Here is a 24427-nt window from a genome sequence, read left to right on the forward strand (position 1 = left end):
AAATTCCCGATAACTTCCAGACATTCTCCGTTTCCACTTTTAGTACTTTTAATGCTATTGTAGCCATGCTCAAAGATGTCAAATGCCGAATGCAAATATGTGAAAAGGAAGACAGGTGAGGTGAAGGAGCGGAGAGTGACCCAATATGAATGAGATCAGATGGTTGATTCATGCCGCATGATATCGGCTCACCAAAGACTAAAGAAAAGAAGAATTATTACTAGAACGTGTATTGGCATCATTTACCCGGCTACCATTATCACGCCTCCAGCTCAAGTGATGTTCATCAAATAAATATCCGAACTTAGCAAGGAGATGGTCATGGTATCAACTGTACCATAAATAAAAGTGAGAAGGCTGAGTGAGGGCCAGAACACGACATATGACCTTCCATTCCAGAGAGAGACAGAGAGAGGCTAGTCCGGCCCTAACAGTTATGAATAAATGGTGATGTTTTTTGCTGGTATCAGAGGCAAGGTCTCCTCGCTGGAGCGCTACGCATCCTTGGCCAATAGCGGTCTTCATATTTGAGGGTATCGCTCAGGGTTCGGCATCAAACAGTCCACCCATGCCAGGGTTCTGATCATGCTTAGCAATGGGTTTCTGCTGAGTAGCATTGTTGCTCGAAACGGTGGGCTGAAGAGGAGTCATCATGCCAGCGCCAGCACCTACAGCGGCATGATTATTACTTTCGTAGTGACTATTAACAGAGTCGCCGAGAAGATCCTCATAAGGCTGGGGCTTGTGCTGTACATTCCCTGGTACGGTTTCACTACCGTCACAATCGAGAAGTGAATCCTTAACCTGGTTGGTTTTTACTGCTTTTGGTGTTTGTGGGGGAATATCAAGATCGTGGTTTACTTTTTGTCCAGGGAGAATCGCAGTGAATGCGAGAATTTGCTCTACAGCTTTAGAAGGGTTATGTGGATCACTAAGAAGATTATTAGGTTCATAGACCAACGAAAAGTAGACAAAGGGGGGCCGAGTGTTAGGATCTCTTACATATGGGCGTTTATGATCCAGTCAAGATTTTCTCTTCCTTCTTCTGATCCTCCCGGGCCGCCATGAACAGCGCGGAAAAGCTTAGGTCTCCATTCAATATTTTCATGGGCCCTTGCAGCAGCCTCCTCTCGCTGTCGGTCTTCGATCTTCGTCTTCTCGTCGGTTGCAAGTTCCTGATTTCTCTCTAACAACGCTTGAACAGTATTGTGCCAAAGCTTTTGAGATTCACGGCTTGTCTGTTCTTCAAGTGGTCGAGTAAGAGGCGGAGTATGCTTTGCATGCGTGGCATTGAAAAGCAATTCCTTCTGTCCCGTCTATTTCGTAACATTAGTAAGGCCAGGTCATGCTGGAGCCCATATTACATACCGTGACATCTCTAATGAACATTTCTCCGTTCCATAGCCCTGAAAGCTCATAGTATACCTCTCCTGTCTCATCGTTTTTGATGGATCCGCCAATTGCATTGTATGTCCCGGAGAAGTAGCCTCGGGTTTTAAATTCAAGATCGGCGACGAAATGGTTTTCTGGGCATTTCACGTAACTGTGATCTCCAAGTTCATACTTCATTTTTCCAAACAGGATTCCGCGGGCGTACATGTTCGGCTGGGTAATGATACTATACGATGGTTAGTAAAAGCATAACTATAAGTCTGATGGATTGCTTACTATCGCTCGCCATGTCCTTTCTCCTTTCCTCGATTCATGAACTCCATGTATGAGATTCCCTCCATCATGCTTGCTGCAGAATTGCCCAAGAATCTGCTCCTGGGCTTCAAGGTACCGTCTATTCTGATATTATGCTCCGGCGCCATGAAGAAGTAGCTGGATTTGGGTGGATGGTGTGACGTCTGCTCAGCTATATAATAGCCCCGCGTGCCATCCGGATATTCCCAGTAACCTGTGAATGTTTCACCTAGGATGGGGTTAAGGGGCTTCTTGACACCTCTATTTTTTAAAATGTTAGTTAAAGAATATGTTGTTGCTACTTATCAAGGCTTTCAGGACATACGGCGGTTTGATATGCCATCCACTAAGGTAGAATTTGACCACAGAAACAAATCGCTGCAGCGGATCATCGATATCAGGCATCGGTAACAACGTCTCCGGATGGGCCATGAAACTATTAATTTTGCGGGGAAAGAAATGTTAGCAATTGGTCTTCAGTCCACCATGCCAAGAGCAGCAGAGAGATATAGAGGCATACTTTGTGATTCTTTCCAGCATCGATCGAGGCTCCAGAAGGAACGTTGGCAGCACGACTCGACTCAGATCAGCACCAGGCCGCAACTGGGAGATGATATGGTAGAGTACTATCAACAGCAAGTGCCCAATGTATTAGAAACGTTTATCATCGTAGGGATTCTAGCTTTCAAAGGATAAACTCACTGTTTCCCTGATCCGGTTCCACAATCTCATCTTCCCCTCCCGGGGTAGGAGGCCTGCTTGACTCATCTATAGACGAACGGCTGCCTAATTCCAACAGAGGGGAGTCCATGGTCAGCATAAGTCGAACGAGTTCAGAAACCGAATAACGAGGTATGGTAGTAAGTAGAGTACGGAGGAAGAGATCAGGGGGGGCCCAGGCTTCCATATATATTATGACGTACTGTTGTTCGTTGGGGTTCGACGATGTGACACCGAGTTAGATGGTGAATGGCTGTGCGAGCTGATCCCCGGTATTGGTAGCTTGGGCAACATTGTTGGGACGCAGTAGCAGATCGCAAGGCTCTCTCTATCTCGCTCGCTGGAATCGACGGTATCGGCTTGGCTTATTCTCTCTTGTCAATAGCTCTATATTCTAAATCGATCAAGACATGAAAGCGTTATGGCATTCGGTAACAGCTGGATGAGGAGGGAAGCTGGCTGATATGGCTGGAGATAACGGTATATGGATGCTTAGAAGCTCTTCGAACGAGTGACTGTCTAGTTGCCTTTGTAGGATCACTTTCGTAGTTAAGCCGTCGCTTGTAGATGCTGCCTTGAAAGCTGGAATATACGACGGCGAGATAAATATCCGGAACCGTACCAACGAAGACGGAGAAAAAGTAACAAGAGAGGAAGATTCTCGATAACCAGATATATAAATAGTAGAAGCCCTGCGAGGCTGTGTTCCTGAGCTGGTGAATGTGCACCCTGGACATCCGGAATTTATGAGGAAGAAACGGGGCAAACGAGTCGGTGACGTTGGAAAAGCTCCAAGCAGGCGTTTTTTTTCTTTTGGGGGAGATACTTCTGTGAGGGGTTGTTTTAGTGCCTGAACGCTATACAAAAGGTACCTCGCCATAAGTTCCTCCCCAAGCCCCCCTACTGTACATATTGAATACGTTATATAAGGTGAGCATTTATTATAGTTAATGTTAGTCATGGGATAGATAATGGTATCTGCCCTGTAAAGACTATCCCATGTGAATACTTCTTTATAATTGCTCCAAAGTTGTACCAAGGTTCTTCTAAGGAATAGCTCCAGCCAGAGCAGCCTCTTTACAAAAGGATGCAGATTTACAATGGATCCAGTTCGTGCTTACACATCCAGACTTAAATATACAGAACGTCCTTGTATCAGAGGATGGGAGTGCCCAGGGCTTAATTGATTGGGGCGGTGTCGCGGCGGTTCCCCGCCTTGTGGGATATAAGAAATACCCCTCTTGACACACTCGAGATTGGGATCCGGCGATATATGTATGGAATAAGGAGATGGAAGAAGGCATTGAACGAGATACGTTAGGAGAAGACTCTCCAGAAACACTTTGCCTGCAGCGGTATCTATCTCTACAGCGGCATTCCCTCTTTCTATGCACTTCTACGGCTCAAGAATCATCTGTAACACTAAAATCACTCTTTGTCGAGAACCTGCTTATTGTAGCCGAGAACTCATTATGCAGATATGAGATTATCACCAAATTTGTTGAGAAGATTGTTGAGTTGGCGCGAGTGAAGTCTCCAGATCATATTAGCAATAAATACGGGGACCTGAAGCTATTTGAGATAACCGATATTCTGGAAGACGGTGACATGGAACTGGAAATGCTGGAGTTTCTGAGAATCGGTTTTAACAGTCTGCTGGATCAAAGCTCGGTGTGATATATAATATACCTATTATCCCAAAGCCACCCCGATATAGAAGTGCGCACTGCTGCACATCCGACTATGTAGTGGTTGGAAACCAAGGTCAGGTCTATTAATTTGACCCCCCGCATGAACAGGTCCGTATTATCTTTCCACCGGAAAATAGTATAGTTTTTGTAGATCTTATCCTATATATCCTTTAGCTATGTAGCGACGTTCGACAGCCAACATCACCCAATAATATCTCACCAGATGATATATTGTGAATGGTGTGTAGGTAGAGTCGGCAACTATTCCCTATATCTATATAAGGGTTGTATCCATATTGCCCTTTCAACTTAGATTAAGCTGTATACTTAGGTGTTGTAAAGTTACCTTTTGCTCAATTCGTGCTTTATAGTATCTTTATTAAAGTATACAATTCTAATATTAGATAGTATAATTTTCTATCATTCTATATTATATTCACCTGCTGCCTAGTGACTGTATTGTTGTTACAGACCGATTGCGGCACAACCTCAGTTTATATACTCATCGAATGGATAATGTGTTTCACCGCTAGATGACCAACTGTGTAATAGTAGGTACACTCGACCAAAAGATTATACACAGTGATGACGTTCGTCATGCTGAGTTGCTGCACTACTTACAAGCTTGATGTTGATGCCACATGATGTGGGTTTAATGGGTGTATATGCTGCGTGGCATGGCAGGTTCCCCCAGTTCCGTCATTGCCCAATGACCATTCCTTTACCGCGGGCGGTCCGTAACAGCTAGGATGTTTTGCATGGGATTTCCGCTCGGCATGATGCAGGTATCTGGATGTCTCTCCTGAAGGGCGCTATGGATATTCTTCAGTACAGGAGTAAATGGTTTCTATGCATTGTATTCTTATCATTCTAACATATATCTTTATTTAATCGTCCAAAAGGCATGAATGCTAGAAAGGACTAGCATCAGGAATTGATCCCCCTTCATGGGTAAGCACACCATCTCGGCAAGCGTTGAACAAGGAACCGAGAAAGATAACTAGAATAACGGAAGATCGTGGGGATCAGCCGACTTTGTATGTACCTTCACTGATCCAAGCCCTTGTCAATCAGCGGGATATCCCCATCTGTGACTTGGTGGACAAATTCCATGTCAGGCCGGTGCAGCATAACATGGAAATGCTCTACAGCATGGACAGACTTTAAAGATTTCCAGTTGCGGAACCAAATGACCTTTCGAGAAGATTCGTTAGTTCTGATATCGTTAGCCGTCAGTCAGGGGAGGAGAAAGGTATCGAAAGAACAGCCCATCCTATCCATATTTTATGCATACCTTCTCTGCAGGAACCCTACTGCGAAATGTTGATTCCACAAAGTCGTCAATCTCCTTTCGTGCGTAAGGGGTGAGATCGTCTGCTACCGGATCATCCTCAAAAGTAAACTTCGTCCATACTACCAGGTGAATGATTCCCTCTTCCACCCCATATGGCCAGTCGTTATACAGGATCTTATGGTCCGCTAGATATAAATCATATCTGTCAGTGCAAGTCATATCTTATCAGCATGTCTGTACATCTAGTTAGACGTAGGAGGCTTATACACCACCCAACGAGGTGGTATTGCCCAGAAGTATGATATAGGCCTAAATATAAAAAAGCAGACGGCTGGAGACGGGACAAGAAACAAGAAAGTAAATAGAACTGATTAGTTACATACCAGGGTTCTCAAATGGCCGTGAGCCTCTTGGTGTCATGTTATTCTCCCAATGGAGTCGCTCACGGACAACAAAATTCATAACCGAGCCATATTTAGACACGATATAAGACGTATACTCAAGGTATCTCCTCAGATCGGAGGGTACACGTCGAAACAGGTCGATTCGGTTGGAAGCTATGTGCAAAATCAGTAGATGCTAGGTAGACAGCTAGGTAGTTATATACTTATCGAAGGCCGCACCTATGATTTGTTTCACCCGATCCCAATCTTGTCGAACATATTCATTGTCAGGTGTTGACAGAGTGTTTATTGATTTCTCAGGGAGATTGCAGAGATAGTCAGGACATTCCGATGGCCATCGATCCTGGGGTACATTGACGAGCCAGTACGGCAGCTTCTCTGATTCGACCCCAACAGGCGTCGCCTCCATGCTTCTGGTCATTTCCACTATTCAACCAGTCTATATTTCTATTATAAATCTAATAAAAAGGGTAAAGAGAGACTTTCGATTATATCAACGAATTGAATTGGACGGTAAAGTATGAAAAGTTTGAAGTTGCCACTTTAACTGTTAAATATTTAGCCGTTTTCCGTTGTCAGTTATAACAACTCACCCTTTAAATAGTCGCCCAAGGCCACCCGTCGAATATATGTTTTACTGTTATTCCAAGCATGGGAGTAATGCCGTGATGGCCTGCTAGTAGTTATATAACAGGTATGCCTTTCAAGATGTGAGATACGTGTACTGGGAGGAGTTTATATTCTCAACGCTGACCCATCGCCGTTACAGCCTAACTTAGGGAGTAAGACTCATATTTGCCACAGCAAAAGCTGAATGTCTACATCGATACACAGAACATGGAGGCCGCCAACAAGATAAGACCTGCTCTTATTGTGGTAGATATGCAGGAAGACTTCTGTCCACCAGTGCGTTCATTCCAGACATTCTTACCAATATACTCAAAAGCATTACTCCCAGGCTAAGGTGTACAACTATCATCATGCAATGAACAGGACGGCTCACTTGCAGTCCAACACGGCCGATCAATCGCCCCTTTAATAAACAAACTATTATCTCTTCCGGGCTTCGTGGTCAAGATAGGAACACAGGATTTCCATCCGTCCAGCCATATATCCTTTGCGACGAACCATCCATCACCATCTAACATACCCTTTATTTCAACTATTGATGTGAAGAATCCCGCCACCGGAAAGGAAGAAGAAACTAAACCCCAGCGGCTATGGCCAGCACATTGTGTCCAAGGCACAAAGGGGGCCAATCTCATCTCCGAAATAGAATCCGATAAACTGGATGCTATTATCAGAAAGGGGATGGATGAAAGGGTAGAAATGTATTCACCCTTTGCGGATGCGTTCGGAAACCGGAATTGTGTGGAGACAGGGGGAGTTAATCATGACCTTGAGGCGATGCTGAACGACCATCAAGTTTCGGATGTATTCGTTGTTGGGATCGCGGGTGACTATTGTGTCAAGTTTACGGCTATCGATGCCGCAGACCGCGGGTTCAGAAGCTACGTTATTGATGAGGCCACGAAGAGCGTGGATCCTGGGGAAGGTTGGGAGGCTGCAAAGGTGGACATGGCTGCTTATGGGGTTCGTGTAATTAGCGCTGATGGAATAGAGGAGGCCATCAACACGTTATGTATTAATGTCTAACGCTAGAACCAGGTATTGTAACAGGGTATGGGTATCTGAGCAGCCATCTAATATAAAACTCCAGAGTAATCCTGCTATTAGTACCTCTACAGGTCAGGGTATCCAGCTTTACCATAAAAACGTGCACATGGCGCCGAACCGACTGTAATAATCCCCCTTCATCAGATAATGTGCCATGAAACACCTAAACTCCGATGCCAGACAAGTAATTATATATAGTAGGTATTGGACCGAAACGGGGCCGGATGAGAAAAGTGGTATCCATCGGTAAGGCTCCGTGCATCAAGTGTAAAGTTCACCTGCGACCGCAGTTCCCCGCTCTGCGTCCTTCCGTCGACTCGATGTCCCATTTACTCCGCGGTCTTCGTTCTCTTCTTCATTCATTTGGTTCTCTTCTTCAATTTCCTTCTCAATTTCCTCCCGAATGCCCAATATATCCGGCGGGATAACGCTCATCTGAACACTGGGTGCACCATTAATATACCGTAGCTGTTCCAATATACCTTCCACGAGAGAATCTAAATAAGGCTTTGTATTCTTATTCTCAACCCTTCGCAGATCTGATAGCGGTGGGAATAGAGAACAGTCGGGCTGGAAGTGGCTGCGGAAAGGAAGAGTTTCGGGTAGCTTGGGATCCAGCTGGTTTTCGGCTCCTATACATATCGCGGTCTCGTACGCCCATAATCGAGAGACGTTTCGGGGTGTGTACCCTCCTCCACCAAGAACAAGAGTAGGTAGGCCAAATGATTTTGTGAATGCAACGCATGCACCGTGCGCACGAATATTGAGGTTGAAACAGCCTAGTCTATCACAGCCGAGGCTGTCAGCACCACACTGTAGGACTATCGCACTAGGTTGGTATGTGTTTATACATGGGCCGATTATAGCTTTGAACAAGTTAACGTAATCGTTATCTTCGATTCCGTCGTTCAACGGCACATTTAAAGAATGGTGAGCGCCGGGATTCAGGGGGTGAGTTGGTCCGGTGCTATCAAGGGGTCCGGTGCCTGGGAAGAAATTATCCTTGTCGTATTTGTGAAAAGAAACAGTAAGGACTCGATCTGTTGACCAAAAAGCTTGCTCTACCCCGTCTCCATGATGAACATCAATGTCAATATACATGACTCTTGGGTGGTGCCTGAGTAGCTGTAGAATGCCGAGTACAATGTCGTTGATATAGCAGAAGCCGCTTGCCTCGGTTTTTTTAGCATGATGCAGCCCACCAGACCAGTTAATCGCAATCTCAGACTGATTATTGCATAGCTTCCGAGCGGCGTCAACGGTTCCACCGGAATACAGCGCGCAGTAGTCGTACAGACCGTCAAAAATCGGACAATCGTCCCCGAAATTGAATCCGGCCAGGCGATCCTGCTGTGCGGCGCTATCCATATCAGCCGGAATGACCTGGCTTAAGAAATCAAGATAGTCTGTGCTGTGAAATTCGGCCATCTCATCGTATGTCGCTGCGCGAGCGACGTAGAGATCCATGGCATGGTGCATCCCGTAGGCCATAACGAGCTGTTTGGTGAGGGTTAGGCGCCATGGCTTCATGGGATGCGACTGGCCGAAGTGATGGGGTTCAACGGTGGCATTTGCATGCCATGATACCCTGTATCCCTTTGGCCTCTTGATGATATCGTGAGCTACTTCATCGGTAGTCTTGCGGTCAAACGTGATGGTAGTGTTGGCCAGAGGTGGTGGCCCATATTCTTGGACGATTGCTGATCTGCCCATGGTCAAGTGCGGGCGTGTGTTGGTCTTCTATCCATAAAACAGCTGGTTGACAGTTCAAGGTGTTGCTATGCCCCTAATTCCCAAAGGTGTCTGTCTGTTTATGCGTGTCTGCGGCTTTCGTTCCCTCTGCGGTGAAGAAGCTGGAGAGCTTTCGGGGTTGGAATTTGCGGGTTCAAATTGGGCCATCAAAACCAACAGCCAATCAGAAAGCGCTAAATTTTATATTCCTAATCAGGACTAGTGCGGCTTATGGTGGAGCCATCCTATGAGCTAGTCCTAAAGAGGGAAAGCTGGCCCGTGAAAGAAATGCCAAGATTAAATCATGTGATATACTTAGTCAGCAGCTTCGTATTTCTTGATGAGGCAACTTTCAACCTTCTGGCAGTTTCTCTAATATTAAGAGAACTTGCAAAGCATTTTCCTTTTCTCTCTTTGGGTAGCAAAAATAATCTTCTGGAGCTGTTCTTATTTCGTTTTGTCTATAAGTAAAAATACTCCTCACTCTCCAGGCACGTTAAGCTGACAGAGCATATACAACAAACACGTGTTACGTGCCATGGCACATGCAGAAGACTGTTCTTCTGTACTCGAGCAGTTTGTCCATAATGGTGAGTAACTGCATTATTATTGATATAGTAGAGTAATAGCTAACGTGTTATCTATGATGCAGTTGCAAATTTACCGGCAGAAATTAACCACCTGATGGAGGAAATCCAGGCCAAAGATAAAATTATACAAGAATGTCGTGCCATCATCAACTCGAGGGACAGCAGTCTACAGAAATTCATCAAGATAAATGGGAGCCATGCATTGAACCCGAAAGAAGAAGCATATAGCAAAATCATCCTTCAAAACATGGACCGGTGCCAAGTACTGCAGGATGAGAAAGTTATCTTGAGCGATAAAGCAAGCATTCTTCTGGACCGACATATCAAGAGACTTGACGTGAAAATCCGAGAACTTCAAAATGATGGCCTTCTTTCGAATGATCCGCCGATTCCTTCCCTCTTTCAGAATAAAGATTTGTACCGTGAGCCTCCCAGGGCTATATTTCACGAAGCTGCCACCAACGAAGGGACATATTCCTCTTCCTTGAACGCCGCGCCAGGAAATGCAAATGTACAATATAACCTTGCGCAACGGTTGAATAATACTCCCTCTCGTGCACCAGTAGGGACCGCAACTGCTTCCCAGACAGCAACTCGAAACTCTGCCCCCGCCACACCAGCAGCCACAGCTCTGCACCAGCAACGGCGTGAGTCATCGGCGGGAGCAGCAGATAGTAAACGGCGCCGGCTTAATACATCAATCAGCACACTACCAGCTGCACCGTCGAATCTACGCCAGTCGTCGACAGGCCCGGGAACTCCCAAGGCCGGAACTCCGGGAGTATCACGGGCAGGTAGTGCCGGTCCCCGTTCAACGACGGGAGTAAAAAAGCCCACTACGAAGAAAGTTGCGCCGCACCAGCAAGTGCGCAAAATAAAGGCGCATAATGCATCCGGAAAGCCAACAAAACGATCCTCAAGCGGCAACCGTCTGAAGCCCGTATCAGGCCACGGACGAAAAAAGTCTCGATCCCCTGCCGCTGGTGTGGCAGATGACGAGGAAGATGAATCTATGCTCAGCAGTGCTGATATATCTGACTCGGAGAACGCCCATGTGTCACGACGGCAGATGGCACGATCATCACAAGAGGATGCGGATGATGATGATGAGGAGGAGGAGGGTGGTGAAGACACCAAGACATATTGCACTTGTCGTAGTGTGAGCCATGGAGACATGGTGGCCTGCGACAATGATAGCTGTCCGTACGAGTGGTTTCATTGGAAGTGTGTTGGACTTACCAGGGAGCCTTTGGGGACTTGGTATTGTGAAGAGTGCCGTAAGAATTTGGGCAAATGAAGCGTTTTTTTGCACCGCAGTTTGGAATTTATAATATCATGTATACTGTAGCTAGTTTTAATGATTAATGTGATTATGACCTAGAATCTGATACTCTCAACACGGACTTGGTAGAAAAGCATGAATATCTATTTCTAATAATAAGCCTCAAAACAGGGGCTTTCCTAAACAGTTAGAAAGTGGATGGAATCAAGTGACATCTAGTTTGTCCCCAAATGCAGGGTTATATTCAATAGCAATAAGGTAAAAAAAGCCACCCAAGTAGAATCACAGATATCCGCTTTTTTTCTATTTTGTGGCTTCGTTCAACATTAAAAGACCAAAAACAAACACTAACTCCATCGCTATGCTTTTCAGGTATGATACAACCGGATAACAAGCCCTGTCACTTTTGTTAGGGTATAAAGTAAACGTATGACTTTTTTGATGCGGCTATTGAAATGCTTTTTTGCTGGTTTTGTCGATCAAAACGTAAAGAAAGGGATGGTTGTCTGTAGCTAAAAGGATAATGTAGAGTTTTTTAACCATTCGTCGAAGTACTCGCAGTTTTCAGGGTTGACTGGTCCTCCTGGGCGGCAGAGAGAAAAGACCGGACACTGGCCACAGGGTGCTTCGGTCATGCCATTTGATCCAAGAGAAGGTCCTTCGTTGGTAGCTCCACTATCAGGTCCCTGGAGGCCCAAGTCACGCTGAAGGGAGATCTCATTCGGCTTCTTGACGCTTCGGTATGCCGCCCCGTCCCGAAGAGACACCAGTCGCCCGTCATAACAAAGCATCTGCAGCAGCTGGGAGATACTTCCTTCGTCCATGGTGACGGGAGTGAGCCCGGAACCGTTGATAGCCTTTGTAATATCAGCCGTGGTCGGATGGCCCTGGTACGATGGGAGATATGGTATATACTGTGTTTCTGAGTCGTCGGCCTGAGCCTTACGTTTCTTGCCCTTAAGCTGATCTTCGCCTCCAGGAGCATTCCAGCTCCTTGCGCTGACCCAGTGTTCGATCCAGCCACTCAGGCCACGAATAAAGTCGGCATCCAACACGCCGTCTGTGAACCATGCGCCTCCAGTGATCTCCTCGCTTGGCTGTAGGCCCGATAGCATGTATATCTTTCTTGAAGGGTACTTGACGTTTCGGACAGACTTGACGTAGTTCTTGGCTTCGAGAGATTTGAGACATCGGTTCATAATCGTCTGATGTAGGTTTGTTCGTGTCTTGATGATCTTGGTCCAGATGCCATTGCGGCCTGTCGAGTGGATTACATTGTACACAAGACGCTCCTCGCCGTTGAGATTCTGCAGCCTGTTCGTGTATTAAGTATAAGCAGTGTTCAGCAAGGGGAGTCACAAGGCGCATATGGAGACCAACTTTTCAGCATCTGACTGCGCAATGATCTTCCAAGCAAGACGGTCATCTTTGGCCTGTAGGAGACGGAGCAAGCTCTGGTCGACAAGAATCTGGGTGCATCTCAAGAGCAAGGCCAGGTCGTCGTTTGGTATGACTCCCAGCCCGATCAGGTCCTGCTGGTAGAAGAGCTGATCCGCCGAGAAGCTGGAGAGACACTGATCGTACAGCTTCATCGCCAGACTCTGCGGATCGCCTGACGATGCCTTTGCCCTCGTAGGGCCAGCGGATGAAGCCATGGTATGTGTCTTCTTCTTCCCTCCGTTCTGAGGCCTCCGAAAAGATGCGTCACAGCGAGCTATCACCGGTAAGGTATGGGATAGCAGTTCATCTCTAGATAGATTCCACCGAGCTATAGAGAGACTGCTGCCATCGATAAGTTGATATAGTTGTAGTTTGCTATCTCGTGTTGGTGAAGGATTAAAAAAAAAGCACTTGTGGTCAGAAGTATTTTCCTTCTTTTTTCTTTCTCCCCGCCAGTAAGAAAAAAGCAAGAAGCTCGAAATTTCCAGAAGCTTTTCCCACGTCAATATCAACAAGAACAGATCAAGGCGGATTCTCTTCTCTCTCAACCAACCCGCACTCGACAGATACTTACATTTTTTGACTAGTATAGACGACTGTTGCTAATACTTACTATGGCCGACGCTCTGAAAGCAGAGGGAAACAAGGCGTTTGCGGCCAAGGACTTTACCACAGCTGTGTGAGTAGCTGAGATATCGGTTGACCCTGACGGAGAGACATAAACTGATCGATTATGAGACAGTGAGAAGTTCTCTGCAGCAATCGAGCTCGATCCAAGCAACCATGTCCTTTACTCGAACCGCTCTGGAGCCTATGCCTCGCTGAAGGACTTCGACAAGGCGCTTGAAGACGCAAACAAGACGACGGAGCTGAAGGCTGACTGGCCCAAGGGATGGGGCCGTAAGGGAGCTGCTTTGCATGGACAGGGAGATTTATGTGAGTAACTACGGCCTACGGATGCATATATGGCCTTTATTCTCTAACGACTGTTGGTATATTTATAGTGGGCGCTCACGATGCTTATGAAGAAGCCTTGAAGCTCGACTCAAACAATGCGCAGGCCAAGGCTGGACTTGAGTCGGTGAAGCGTGCTATTGATGCGGAAGCCAGAGCGGATGGTGTCTCCGGAGATCCTACTGCCGGACTAGGGAACATGTTCCAGGATCCCCAGTTGATACAGAAGCTGGCCAACAACCCAAAGACGGCCCCTCTCCTTGCAGACTCCGAATTCATGGCCAAGCTGCAGAAGCTGGCGAAGAACCCCAGTGCCGTTGGCGATGAGATGAGAGATCCACGTTTCCTGCAGGTAATGGGTGTTCTGCTTGGTGTTGATATGTCCTTTGGTGCCCCTCCGGAGGCTGGCGGTGCTGCTGGTCGGGAAACCGAAGCGGAAGAGGATGTGGAAATGCCTGATGCACGCCCCTCTGCCCAGAAGGCTCCTGAGCCAGAGCCAGAGCCAGAGCCGGAGGATGAGGAGACGATCGCAAAGAAGAAGGCCAAGGCTGAGGCCGATGAGGAAAAGAAGCTAGGTACAGAAAACTACAAGAAGAGGCAGTTTGATGCGGCAATCGAACATTACAGCAAGGCGTGGGAAATATATCACGACATCACCTACCTGACAAATCTCAGTGCGGCCCAATTTGAGAAGGGAGACTACAAGGATGCCATTGCGACCTGCGAGAAGGCCGTCACCGAAGGCCGTGAGATGCTGGCTGATTTCAAGATTATTGCAAAGTAAGCTAGACCTGCAAGAGCCCAGAGATGATGAGAGTATGTAACTAACCCCGTCCACCAGGGCCTTTGGACGAATTGGATCTTCATATGAGAAGCTTGGAGACCTGGCCACTGCCATTTCCAACTACCAAAAGTCGCTGACAGAACACCGCACTCCAGAGATTCTTGCCAAGCTCCGCGCTGCAGAGAAGGCCAAAATCAAAGCCGAAAAGGAGGCCTACCTTGATCCGGAGGAGGCCGAAAAGGCCCGCGAGCTTGGTAACAAGAAGTTCAAAGAAGCGGACTGGCCTGGTGCCGTCGAGGCCTACACCGAGATGACCAAGCGCGCTCCAGACGACCATCGTGGATATAGCAATCGTGCAGCAGCCCTGATCAAGCTGATGGCGTTCCCCCAGGCTGTCCAGGACTGTGACGAGGCGATCAAGCGGGACCCCAAGTTCATCCGGGCCTACCTGCGAAAAGCGCAGGCCCTGTTTGCCATGAAGGAGTACAACAAGTGTCTGGATGTATGCACCGAGGCATCCGAACACGACGAGAACGGCGCCAATCAGCGCGAGATCGAGCAGCAGCAGCAGAAGGCTCTTGAGGCTCAGTTCAGCGCCCGTGCCGGTGAGACTGAGGCTGAAACTGCGGAGAGAATCCAGCGAGACCCCGAGGTAAGTTCTATTCCCGCTTCCCTATACGTCACCATTAGAACTTGAACAAACCTAACCACCCTTTATAGATTATGTCAATTGTGCAGGATCCTGTGATGCAGGCCATCCTCCAGCAAGCTCGTAACGACCCAGCAGCTCTCCGCGAGCACATGAAGAACGCGACTGTCCGTACGAAGATCCAGAAGCTGATAGCAGCCGGAGTGATCAGGACGGGATGAGCTAGGTAACGACTAAAATGAAAAAGAAGTAGTAGTATGTAATGAATGAACCGCGACTTTTTTCCAAGCCAATTCTGAGTGGAGGGAGACCCGTTACCGGAGATTGTCTCCAAAGGAACAGAAACAGATGACGTTGATATCACTGATGATCGGAAGATCGCAAAGTAATGGGATATACATCGTAGTAAAGCAGGTACCCGGCAAGCGTTTCGTCCCAAGGCTTTCTGAAACATGGAAACGGCCAGAAATCTATTCTGAACGCCCAGAATTATGTATTACTTTCCTGTTATCCTGTCACCGTAGAACAAGTTTCCGTTTTAGCTTGGGATGCCAATTTCATGACATTTCCTTGACTTGCATGAGGATTTGCTTTTTCTCTTTCTCTTTCTTCCGCTTCAGCCAAGGGGAAGATGATGCATCTCGCGTATCGCTTCGCCCTCACTTGCCCAAGAACCTGCATAGGTATACTATTAACTTGCAGTAATAATATAGCAGGTCTCCGGCGCCGTGGCTACCCATGCAACCTTTTTGCCCGTCCCTGTCCCCTGGTTCCATCTGGTTCCCGCGGGTCTTTTTTATTTGATGTCAAGGGGTGTCACTCGCTCCAGCCACATCTCCCTCAGTCCGACGAGCAGCTAGAAGAGGAGAGAAGAGGAAAGAAATAAGAAAAGAAAAACGCACGAACATCGACTGGCAGGTGGAGATGGCCTGACCTGAAGCCCACGATGTGGCAAATGCATCCTGTATATTTTTTTTGGGGGGGAGGGAGAGCCAGTGAGGGCATCAGAAGTATACCAACACGAAGACATCAGCCACGATCTGTCCTCTTCCCGTGCAACGATCGCCTTTTCTGCCGCGGTTGGCCCCGTTCTCGTCTGTATGTGCTATTGTACGTGTGTAGAGATAGAGAGAGTGGCTGGTGAGGTGGAGGTTTGGTTGCGTGTCATCGTATCGGTTGGTCCCAAGCTGCTTCCCTGCAACCTGGCGAGCTAGCATCAAGCACGATCGCGATGGAGAATGGAGTATCAAGCCCCCTCAAGGATGCTTCTCAGTTGCCACCATCGGTCAAGGGCCTTTTTTTATATCTCCTTCGTAGAGCCATTGAAGAGGTAGAGAGTCGGGCTGGTTGGTTAAGGCGCACTTCCGGTCTTCCTCTTGTGTAAAAAAAAAAGGAAAAAAGTCTTGTATTCCACCTCGCAAGAAGCAAGCTCAGTTCTGCTTCTTCTCTTTTTCATCTCTCGCGAGCCAGGTTCCACATCGCAGCGCCTCGTTCAGGGTCGTTGGTTGGTGAGATTCGCTCGCCCACTGGAGGTTTTGGCCCTTTCGACTCTTGGTCGTTGCTTTTTCCTGCTTCTTTTCCAGTCAAATATTTTATTTATCTCCAGCATCGCCAACTCAGCCAGAACTTAATTGCCTTCCCCTTCTCTCTCTCTCACTCCCTCTCCTTCGTCTGTTGCGGTGTGCAGCGTGTGGAATGTTCTCTTGCGCGGCCAGTGTTTTCTTGTGTAGGACCAGACAACAAACCATCGACCCTTTTTTTCTCCTCCCCCCCTTCTAACTAGTTAAACAAAAACGCCGCCTGCAGGAAAGCCAGTCTTGCGTCTTACGTCCAGCCGCTCCCCGCTCTCTCCGCATGACGCTCGTTTTTGCGACTGTCCAACGAGCTATATAGTGGAAGAAGAGGGAGAAGAAGAGAAAACGAGAGAGTAGAAGAAGCTGCAGCTGAAGCGAACGGGGGACGGTTCAATTACTGTCGTTCAACATGGCCTCGAAGGCAGAGATGCCAGCCACCGATGCCGGTACTCCGCCAGAGCTGATCGAGAAGAAGCTGGTTGACGAGAGCAAGAGGGCCGGAGTCCCTGCCTATCAGTTTGATCCTGATGCTTCACCTGAGAAGAAGGCTGAACAGGCAAGGATGGTATGTCTGTCCTTTGTATCCTTCAAGACGGCTGGTTAAGGACTCAAATCGACTGACAAGCTGTAGGCAATTCCTGCCAGCCTGCAGAAGAATGGCACCAATGGAATAAACGGGACAAATGGCATTAATGTGAAGACGGCGGATGCCGTTGCTCCAGCTACTGATATTGTATGTGAAAGGGGGAGCCCTCGCATTGTTGTTCACTTTCATTTCCCTCCATTACAGCCAATTCACTCCCTATTCATTTACTAAGAATTGATTGACTGACTTACTGCTCTTTCTTTCTACCAGGGGACTACAAATGGCACCAAGAAGACCGGCCAGGTGGCGCGAGCAGACGAAGAAGACAAGCTCAAGATGATGGAGGTTAAAGAGCTCACTGAAGAAGAGAAATTTGCTCCCGGTCGAACTGGATGGGCTCCTCATTTCGCTACTCCGGCTACAGAAGAAGGCGTTACTGAGGAGTCTGGCTTGCCCCCAACCATCCTGGAGGGCAAGCTTGATGACAAGTTCTTCGGTGGTAGGGCATCCGAGCAACCCCCTTACTATCTACATAAGAAGCCTTGGGCTAATATCGGATATATAGATTGGTACCATAATGCTGCTGTCATCATATTCGCCTGTCTTGCCTCATGGATTATCGCCCTGCTGGGTGGTGGTTTAGGATGGGTGTTCCTGGTCATGGCCACCTGCGGTACATACTACCGTACCTCCATCCGTCGTGTTCGACGGAACTTCCGTGATGATATCACCCGAGAGCTGGCCAAGAACAAGCTCGAGACTGACTCTGAGACGCTCGAATGGATTAACAGCTTCCTAGCTAAATTCTGGCCCATCTATGCCCCTAACCTTGCTCACTCTATCATCTGCTCCGTGGATCAGGTCCTTAGTACCTCTACTCCTGCTTTTTTGGATAGTCTGCGTCTCAAGACGTTTACTCTGGGCAGCAAGCCACCGCGCCTTGAACATGTCAAAACATACCCCAAGACGGAACCAGATATCGTCCTGATGGACTGGAAGTTCAGCTTCACTCCAGCTGACAAGATGGACATGACCGCCCGCCAGATCAAGGATAAGATCAACCCAAAAGTAGTTCTCGAGGTTCGTGTCGGTAAGGGTATTGTCAGCAAAGGTCTCGATGTCATCGTCGAAGACTTTGCTTTCTCCGGCTTGATGAGAGTCAAAGTGAAATTGCAAATTGAATTCCCTCACGTCGAGCGCATCGACATTTCGTTCTTGGGTAAGCCTGAAATTGACTACGTCTGTAAACCCATCGGCGGTGAGACCCTCGGCTTCGATATCAACTTCATTCCCGGACTGGAGCATTTCATCACGGAACAGATCCACGGAAACTTGGCCCCAATGATGTATGATCCGAATGTGTTTCCTGTGGAAATTGCCAAAATGCTCGCTGGTAGCCCCGTCGACCAGGCTATCGGCGTCCTGGCCGTTACTATCCACGGTGCCAATGGCCTCAAGAAAGCGGATCAGTTCTCTAGTACCCCAGACCCATACACCGTGGTTTCGATCAACAGCCGGAATGAGCTGGGCAGGACAAAGACTGCTTCTGATACTTCTAACCCCAAATGGAATGAAACGCTCTATGTTATCATCACGTCTTTCACCGATGCGCTCACCCTGCAGGTATACGACTGGAACGAAATTCGAAAGGATGTCCAACTCGGCACTGCAACCTTCGCTCTAGAGTCTCTTGAAACTCAGGATGTGCATGAGAACATGAACCTTGACATTATGCAAAATGGCCGTAACCGCGGTGTTCTGCAGGCAGATGTTCGCTTCTTCCCAGTCTTGACTCCTACCAAGATTGAGGGCGGAATCATTGAGCCTCCGCCAGAACTGAACACTGGTATTGCCAAATTCACCGTCGAACAGGCAAAGGATCTTGATGGCAGCAAGTCTTTTATCGGACAGCTTAACCCTTATGCCGTCCTGCTCCTTAACGGCAAGGAAGTTCACATCACCAAGAAACTTAAGCGTACCAACAATCCAATCTTCCCCGACCCATCAAAGGAAATATTGATCAGCGATCGTAAGACCGCCCGTCTTGGAATGATGATCAAGGATGACCGCGACCTTGCTACCGACCCTATCATTGGAAAGCACCAGATCAAATTGAACGACATGTTGAAATTGATGGACAAAGGCAAAGAATGGTTTGAACTTTCTGGTGCCAAAACTGGACGTGTTAAGATGAAGCTGGAATGGAAACCCGTTGCTCTCAAGGGCGTGGTTGGAAGTGGTGGTTATATTAACCCCATTGGCGTCATGAGACTTCACATCAAGAGCGCTAAGGACCTCCGAAACGTCGAGACTATGGGCAAATCCGATCCTTATCTACGTGTCTTGAAGGCTGGCATGGAAACTCGACGTACCGTCACTTGGTTGAACAACTTGAACCCCGAATGGGACGAGGTCCTTTATGTTCCGGTCAACTCTCCTCGTGAGAAACTTATTCTCGAAGTCATGGATGATGAATCCATCGGCAAGGATAGACCACTTGGTTTGGTTGAATTGGCTGTGGCTGACTACATCAAGGAAGGAGAGGATGGAGAATATGAAGTGCACGATGAGAAGAGAGACTTATCTACTCCACTTAAACTTGATGGCCGTAGTAACCAGAAGGGTATTCTAAACTACACCGTTGCCTTCTACCCAACTCTCAACGTTCTCGACCCTGAAGAGGAGGCTGAAGAGCTCGAGGCTCAGAAGGAGCTTGCAGCTGCCTCTGAAGAAGATGGCAATAAGATGACCGATGCTGACACTACTACCTTGACTGACGCTACCACTAATGGTGCTCGCCCTAGCACTGACAGCGTAGGCAATCTAACTAACGGTGAGAAGACTGAGAAGGAAGTACCAAAGATTCGCCTTACTCCACAAGACGTGCACAAATACGGTATGGTTTTTTTACTCTCTATACAGTATACTTTGAAACAATGGGTTCTAACCGGCAGTAGAATCTGGTTTGATTGTCTTCAAGCTGGAGGAGGGAAATTTCCCATATACAGGCACTCAGCTCGAGGTTTTGATGGACGACAATTTGTACCCAACTTATACCTCTCCCAAGATACAATCTAAGCACATGGTGTTTGCTGACGGTAAGATATAAATGCCTCATGACACCTGTAGCTGGTCATTACTAATGGAGCTGTTATAGTTGGTGATGCCTTTGTGCCTGAAATGGAGTTCTCCAAGATCACTTTGCGTCTGGTTGATAAATCTGACCGTCCTGGTGAAGACTCTGATGATAACTCGATTGCCAAGCTGTCTGGTCCTACTCTAGCCACCCTCCAGCAGTGCTTGGTACGTTGAATGCTCCTAGTTTCTCTTAAAATAAAAGCCCCCTGACTAACAATGTATTAGTACAAACCGACTGAGCTAGTCCTTCGCGGAGCTGATGGAGTAAACAGCAAGATTGTCGTAAGCTTGAAGTATCTCCCTGTAAAGATGAAGCTTGATCCATCCGAAAGCATCAACAACATGGGAACGCTCCGAGTGGACGTCCTGGATGCTGCTGACCTTCCATCAGCCGACAGAAATGGATACAGTGACCCCTACTGCAAGTTCAAGCTCGGCGACAAGGAAGTTTTCAAGACCAAAGTGCAGAAGAAGACCTTGCATCCAGCCTGGAATGAATTCTTCGAAACTCCTGTCAAGTCTAGAATTGCTGCCAACTTCAAGGCCGATGTCTATGATTGGGACTTTGGTGATAAAGCAGACTACTTGGGCGGCACTCCAATCGACCTTACCCAGCTAGAGCCTTTCCAACCCCAGGAGATCAGCCTCCCTCTCGACGGCAAGTCTGGTGCGATTCGACTAAAGCTCCTCTTCAAGCCGGCCTACGTCACGCGGTCCCGACAGGGTTCATCTACGTTCTCTGGAACGTTTGCTGCCCCAGGAAAGATTGTAGGGGCCCCCGTCAAGGGAGTCACAATGCTTGGAGGCGGAGTGGTCAAGGGAGCCTCCTTCTTGAAACACGGCTTCAAGCGATCCAGCCGCGCCCACGGTGATGGCGAAGTCGAGGCCGAAGCTCTTAGCAACAGCGCCCACGGCCACACTCCCAGCGTTGAGGTTTCTGCACCATCCACCCCCCAACGTGCTTCAGCTCTCGCGGATTCACCATCTGGATCCCCTGTCATTTCGCACTCTAGAACACGCAGCAGCGCCTCCCAGGCTGGACTCGGAGTGTCCAGTATTAAGGGCGAGACTGGAGCGGCCATCATCACCATCGTGTCTACAACGGGTTACCCACGCTCTACCAACGTGCGAGTGGTAGTGAAGCAACAGACCAGCAAAGGAATGAAGGAAATCCACAAATCCAAGGCTCACAAAGCTCACCACCACTCCGGATCGGTATCTCCCGACTCCGAAGCAATCGTCCAGTTCGATCCAAGCCACGAGACCATCAAGATCAACTCCGTCACCGCCGACGCCCAGTTCCAGCTTCAAGTCAAGGATCACGCCGTTTTCGGATCCGATGACATCCTTGGAGAAGCCCTCTTCTTCCTCGACGACCAAGGCTCCAATGCCGGAAAGGAACGTAACGTCAAGGTTGGAAATGGCTACGTTACTATCAAGACTGTCTTCACGTCTTCGGAATCCTCGTCTCTGAGACCAGGTACTTCCCACACCAATGTTCCAGCAGATGAGAGCACAGCTGACTCTCCAAAGCCACGTAGAAGTTTCCTTTCCAAACGAAGCGTCAGTGGCGTTAGCAACTCGTGAAAGACGAGAAGTCTAGTATAAGCATTTATCAATCTATATGTTTTGTTGCGATACCTTTTTTTTTTTTCGGTCTTTTGATTTTACTCTTGTGTTAATTTTTTTTTATTACTACAGTACTCTCCGCCTTCGAATACTACTATGACTGCATTGATATTGTTCCAGTTTATGTGCTATAGCGTATGTCTCTTTATTTTCTCCTCTTCGTTCCCGTCTTCTTGGACCGAAATAGTTTGGGAGAAGGTCATGCACGTCATGAGCCTCTTTGTAAAACCTTTTGGACTATTGACGAATATTCTGTTCCATTAGCAGCAAAAATAATCACATTCTCATAACTTTTTTAATCATTCAGAATCCCAACAACTCCGTATGGGGCCCACAACCAAGAAGATGGCTAAGAATAAAACGGCCAAAAAGTATGTAGATGAATGAGTTATACAAGTGACTGGGGGATTCCATCAGCGTCGATAGGGGCGTCGAGAAGATGAGCCTGCTCAGCTTCCTTCTGGGTCTCTTCCTTTTTCTCATTCTTCTCTCGCCAGCGGTCTCGTTCGGAAGGCTTACGAGAATCACCTCTCGCCTTCTTCATGTGCAGGCGGTTGCCGTAAATGGCGCTGACACCATCAAGGGTTTTCAGCGCCTTGTTAGCTTCTTCGGCAGACTCCAGGTCGACGAAGAGATAGTAATATTGACTTCCTGAAAGGGGGAGATTGCCCCGGTTAGATATTATAACTTTACTTATTGCCTCACTTGGATAGTGTTAGCTAGACGTGAGAAGGGAAGGGAAAAATAAAGTGAAGGAAGGCATACATGTTAAACCCGTAAAAGACCTTGCGTATCTCATAGTCGACCGTGGCCTGGTCGCGCATCCTCGGCAGGCCACCTACGAACAGACGCCGTCCCCCGGCCGCGTAGCCGTACCAATGACTTGATGCATCGTCCCGGGTCCAACGTTCAAAGGCAAACTTCTGAGGGTATACGAAGTCTTGTTTCTTGGGGTCTGTCGAGTCCGGATCACGACGGCCAAGCGGTAGATGCTGGTCTGACCTGGGGACGCCTGGCTTGACCCTTACCGGACGACCGAGCAGAAGCTTACCGTTTAATTGAGTCATGGCACGCTCTGCCTGGTCTGCAGTCTCGAGGTCAACGAAGCAGTATGACGGGTTCCGGCCAGTGAAGGGATCAATTGAGATATCAATACGTTCTCTTCAGCCGCCGACCAGGAGAGGTAACTAAGTTAGGAGCTGGGAAAGCAAAAAAGGGAGAAGGGAAAAAAAACGCAAGAGTCCAAATAGAACGTACATCTTATAGGGGACCTCGGGCTGGCCGCCTGTGTCGTTGAACAGCGCGACAACGTCTTCCTTCTTGGCCATGTACGGCATATTACCGATGTAGAGCCTCCTCCTCTCGATGATGGCCGGGTGAGCGGGCGGCCTGTAAGGTGAAGACGATGATGCCGTAGGGGGTGATTCATGGTAGCGAGAGCCAGGCGCCTTTGACGCTTGACCGGGAACCACATCCCAGCCATGAAAGCCACGGATATTCCCCTGTTCGACGTCTCGATGGCGGCCACCAAGACCAGTATTCTTCCATCTTGACCGATCAACGGACGTCGAGTCGTCTTTCACAGCTGGTGGTGGTGATGCTTCCTTTTGGCGCCAGTTGGACGAGCTCTGCGATCGACTCTGTATCTGCGAGCGAGCTGACGCCGCAGACGCACCACCTCCTTGCAGGGCCATGGCGGGTCTACTGTTTCTATTTTAAAAATCAGCTATACACTATGTACACCCTTTTTCTTTCTTTTGAACGGGGGCCTTACCTGGCGCTGTCTTATCCCTTTGCAAAGGTGAGGTTTTCTTTTTTTTTTTTGCACGAACCAAAGTAAGACCTGCCAAGTCTTATATCCTTCTATACTGTCTATCTTTCTAGCTGTCTCTTGTTGTCTCTCTTCTGGCGGTGTCTCTTGCTGTCTCCTCCAGCTGTCGGTTCACGATATACCATGCTATGCTCCGACTAGTCGATCAGGGGGCTTGCGGCATAAATAGAACAGCTCAGCATCTCACGTTCTGGGTCCGGAGGCGCAGATTTGCCCTGGTCTGCCCGGTGGAGAGGACGGGCAGCTTGCCACCGGCCAGAAGCAAGGAGCTAGCAGAAGCAAGTAGATGCAAGCAGGGAGCAAGGAGGGAAGACTCTATCTCTATATTAACAGGAACACTTCTTGAGAGACAACGAAGCAGTAGGCAAAGGAAAGGAATCAAAAAGCAGGACGAGGAGAAGAAGAAGAAGCAAAAAAGGAGATAAATCCACCTGTTGAGACCTGAAGGTCCCTTTTTTTTTTTGCCCCTGACCATACAATACGTAAGATTATTATTTTATATTATTTTTTTTTAATATATTGTTTTATTTTATATTTAACGAGGGAAGACAAGAGAAAAAGCTGCTTGTCTTGTTGGGTTTCTCTTCTCATCTTCATCTTCTACCAAAACAACTTCCCATACCAAAAACACCCCAGGTAAGCCGTCTTCTGCTGTCGTCTTCTGCTGTCTGCTTCTGCTGTCGTCTTCTCGTCTCTGCCGTCTCTACCTTGTTCTCTACCTTGTCACAGGAGGCGAATTGAAGCCCCTCAGCTGTTTGCCTTCTCTC

At 48.0% G+C, this 24427-nt stretch overlaps 10 protein-coding genes across 10 annotated transcripts; 5 read left to right on the forward strand and 5 right to left on the reverse strand.

Moving 5' to 3' along the window:
* Nucleotides 1–540: 540 nt before the first annotated feature.
* MCYG_05680 (oxysterol-binding protein) lies at nucleotides 541–2700 on the reverse strand (the record flags this gene model as incomplete). The annotated part of the gene is made up of 6 exons (XM_002845765.1): nucleotides 541–931; nucleotides 1003–1316; nucleotides 1369–1618; nucleotides 1669–1947; nucleotides 2207–2312; nucleotides 2610–2700. The coding sequence occupies 6 exons, from the start codon at nucleotides 2698–2700 to the stop codon at nucleotides 541–543; spliced, it is 1431 nt and encodes a 476-aa protein (XP_002845811.1).
* Nucleotides 2701–3152: 452 nt separating this feature from the next.
* On the forward strand, nucleotides 3153–4410 carry MCYG_05681 (conserved hypothetical protein; the record flags this gene model as incomplete). Its single annotated transcript, XM_002845766.1, has 7 exons — nucleotides 3153–3236; nucleotides 3275–3311; nucleotides 3342–3446; nucleotides 3470–3629; nucleotides 3657–4077; nucleotides 4206–4270; nucleotides 4293–4410. 7 exons carry the CDS (start codon nucleotides 3153–3155, stop codon nucleotides 4408–4410), a joined length of 990 nt encoding a protein of 329 aa, XP_002845812.1.
* A 734-nt stretch (nucleotides 4411–5144) lies between these two features.
* On the reverse strand, nucleotides 5145–6216 carry MCYG_05682 (conserved hypothetical protein; the record flags this gene model as incomplete). The annotated part of the gene is made up of 4 exons (XM_002845767.1): nucleotides 5145–5291; nucleotides 5392–5576; nucleotides 5775–5948; nucleotides 6015–6216. 4 exons carry the CDS (start codon nucleotides 6214–6216, stop codon nucleotides 5145–5147), a joined length of 708 nt encoding a protein of 235 aa, XP_002845813.1.
* A 416-nt stretch (nucleotides 6217–6632) lies between these two features.
* MCYG_05683 (pyrazinamidase/nicotinamidase) lies at nucleotides 6633–7451 on the forward strand (the record flags this gene model as incomplete). Its single annotated transcript, XM_002845768.1, has 2 exons — nucleotides 6633–6701; nucleotides 6789–7451. The coding sequence occupies 2 exons, from the start codon at nucleotides 6633–6635 to the stop codon at nucleotides 7449–7451; spliced, it is 732 nt and encodes a 243-aa protein (XP_002845814.1).
* Nucleotides 7452–7733: 282 nt separating this feature from the next.
* On the reverse strand, nucleotides 7734–9185 carry MCYG_05684 (histone deacetylase phd1; the record flags this gene model as incomplete). Its single annotated transcript, XM_002845769.1, has 1 exon — nucleotides 7734–9185. The coding sequence occupies one exon, from the start codon at nucleotides 9183–9185 to the stop codon at nucleotides 7734–7736; it is 1452 nt and encodes a 483-aa protein (XP_002845815.1).
* A 556-nt stretch (nucleotides 9186–9741) lies between these two features.
* On the forward strand, nucleotides 9742–11090 carry MCYG_05685 (inhibitor of growth protein 3; the record flags this gene model as incomplete). Its single annotated transcript, XM_002845770.1, has 2 exons — nucleotides 9742–9793; nucleotides 9856–11090. 2 exons carry the CDS (start codon nucleotides 9742–9744, stop codon nucleotides 11088–11090), a joined length of 1287 nt encoding a protein of 428 aa, XP_002845816.1.
* Nucleotides 11091–11587: 497 nt separating this feature from the next.
* On the reverse strand, nucleotides 11588–12730 carry MCYG_05686 (DNA-directed RNA polymerase III subunit RPC6; the record flags this gene model as incomplete). The annotated part of the gene is made up of 2 exons (XM_002845771.1): nucleotides 11588–12389; nucleotides 12456–12730. The coding sequence occupies 2 exons, from the start codon at nucleotides 12728–12730 to the stop codon at nucleotides 11588–11590; spliced, it is 1077 nt and encodes a 358-aa protein (XP_002845817.1).
* A 399-nt stretch (nucleotides 12731–13129) lies between these two features.
* On the forward strand, nucleotides 13130–15123 carry MCYG_05687 (stil; the record flags this gene model as incomplete). The annotated part of the gene is made up of 5 exons (XM_002845772.1): nucleotides 13130–13194; nucleotides 13258–13451; nucleotides 13520–14249; nucleotides 14311–14905; nucleotides 14974–15123. The coding sequence occupies 5 exons, from the start codon at nucleotides 13130–13132 to the stop codon at nucleotides 15121–15123; spliced, it is 1734 nt and encodes a 577-aa protein (XP_002845818.1).
* A 1762-nt stretch (nucleotides 15124–16885) lies between these two features.
* MCYG_05688 (uncharacterized protein) lies at nucleotides 16886–21787 on the forward strand (the record flags this gene model as incomplete). The annotated part of the gene is made up of 6 exons (XM_002845773.1): nucleotides 16886–17041; nucleotides 17108–17209; nucleotides 17333–19958; nucleotides 20017–20160; nucleotides 20220–20365; nucleotides 20426–21787. 6 exons carry the CDS (start codon nucleotides 16886–16888, stop codon nucleotides 21785–21787), a joined length of 4536 nt encoding a protein of 1511 aa, XP_002845819.1.
* A 430-nt stretch (nucleotides 21788–22217) lies between these two features.
* MCYG_05689 (conserved hypothetical protein) lies at nucleotides 22218–23523 on the reverse strand (the record flags this gene model as incomplete). The annotated part of the gene is made up of 3 exons (XM_002845774.1): nucleotides 22218–22521; nucleotides 22595–22990; nucleotides 23087–23523. The coding sequence occupies 3 exons, from the start codon at nucleotides 23521–23523 to the stop codon at nucleotides 22218–22220; spliced, it is 1137 nt and encodes a 378-aa protein (XP_002845820.1).
* Between the last annotated feature and the right edge of the window lie 904 nt (nucleotides 23524–24427).

This window comes from Microsporum canis, genomic scaffold (assembly GCF_000151145.1).
Source record: "Microsporum canis CBS 113480 supercont1.5 genomic scaffold, whole genome shotgun sequence".
In the NCBI taxonomy this organism is placed as follows: Eukaryota; Fungi; Ascomycota; class Eurotiomycetes; order Onygenales; family Arthrodermataceae; genus Microsporum; species Microsporum canis.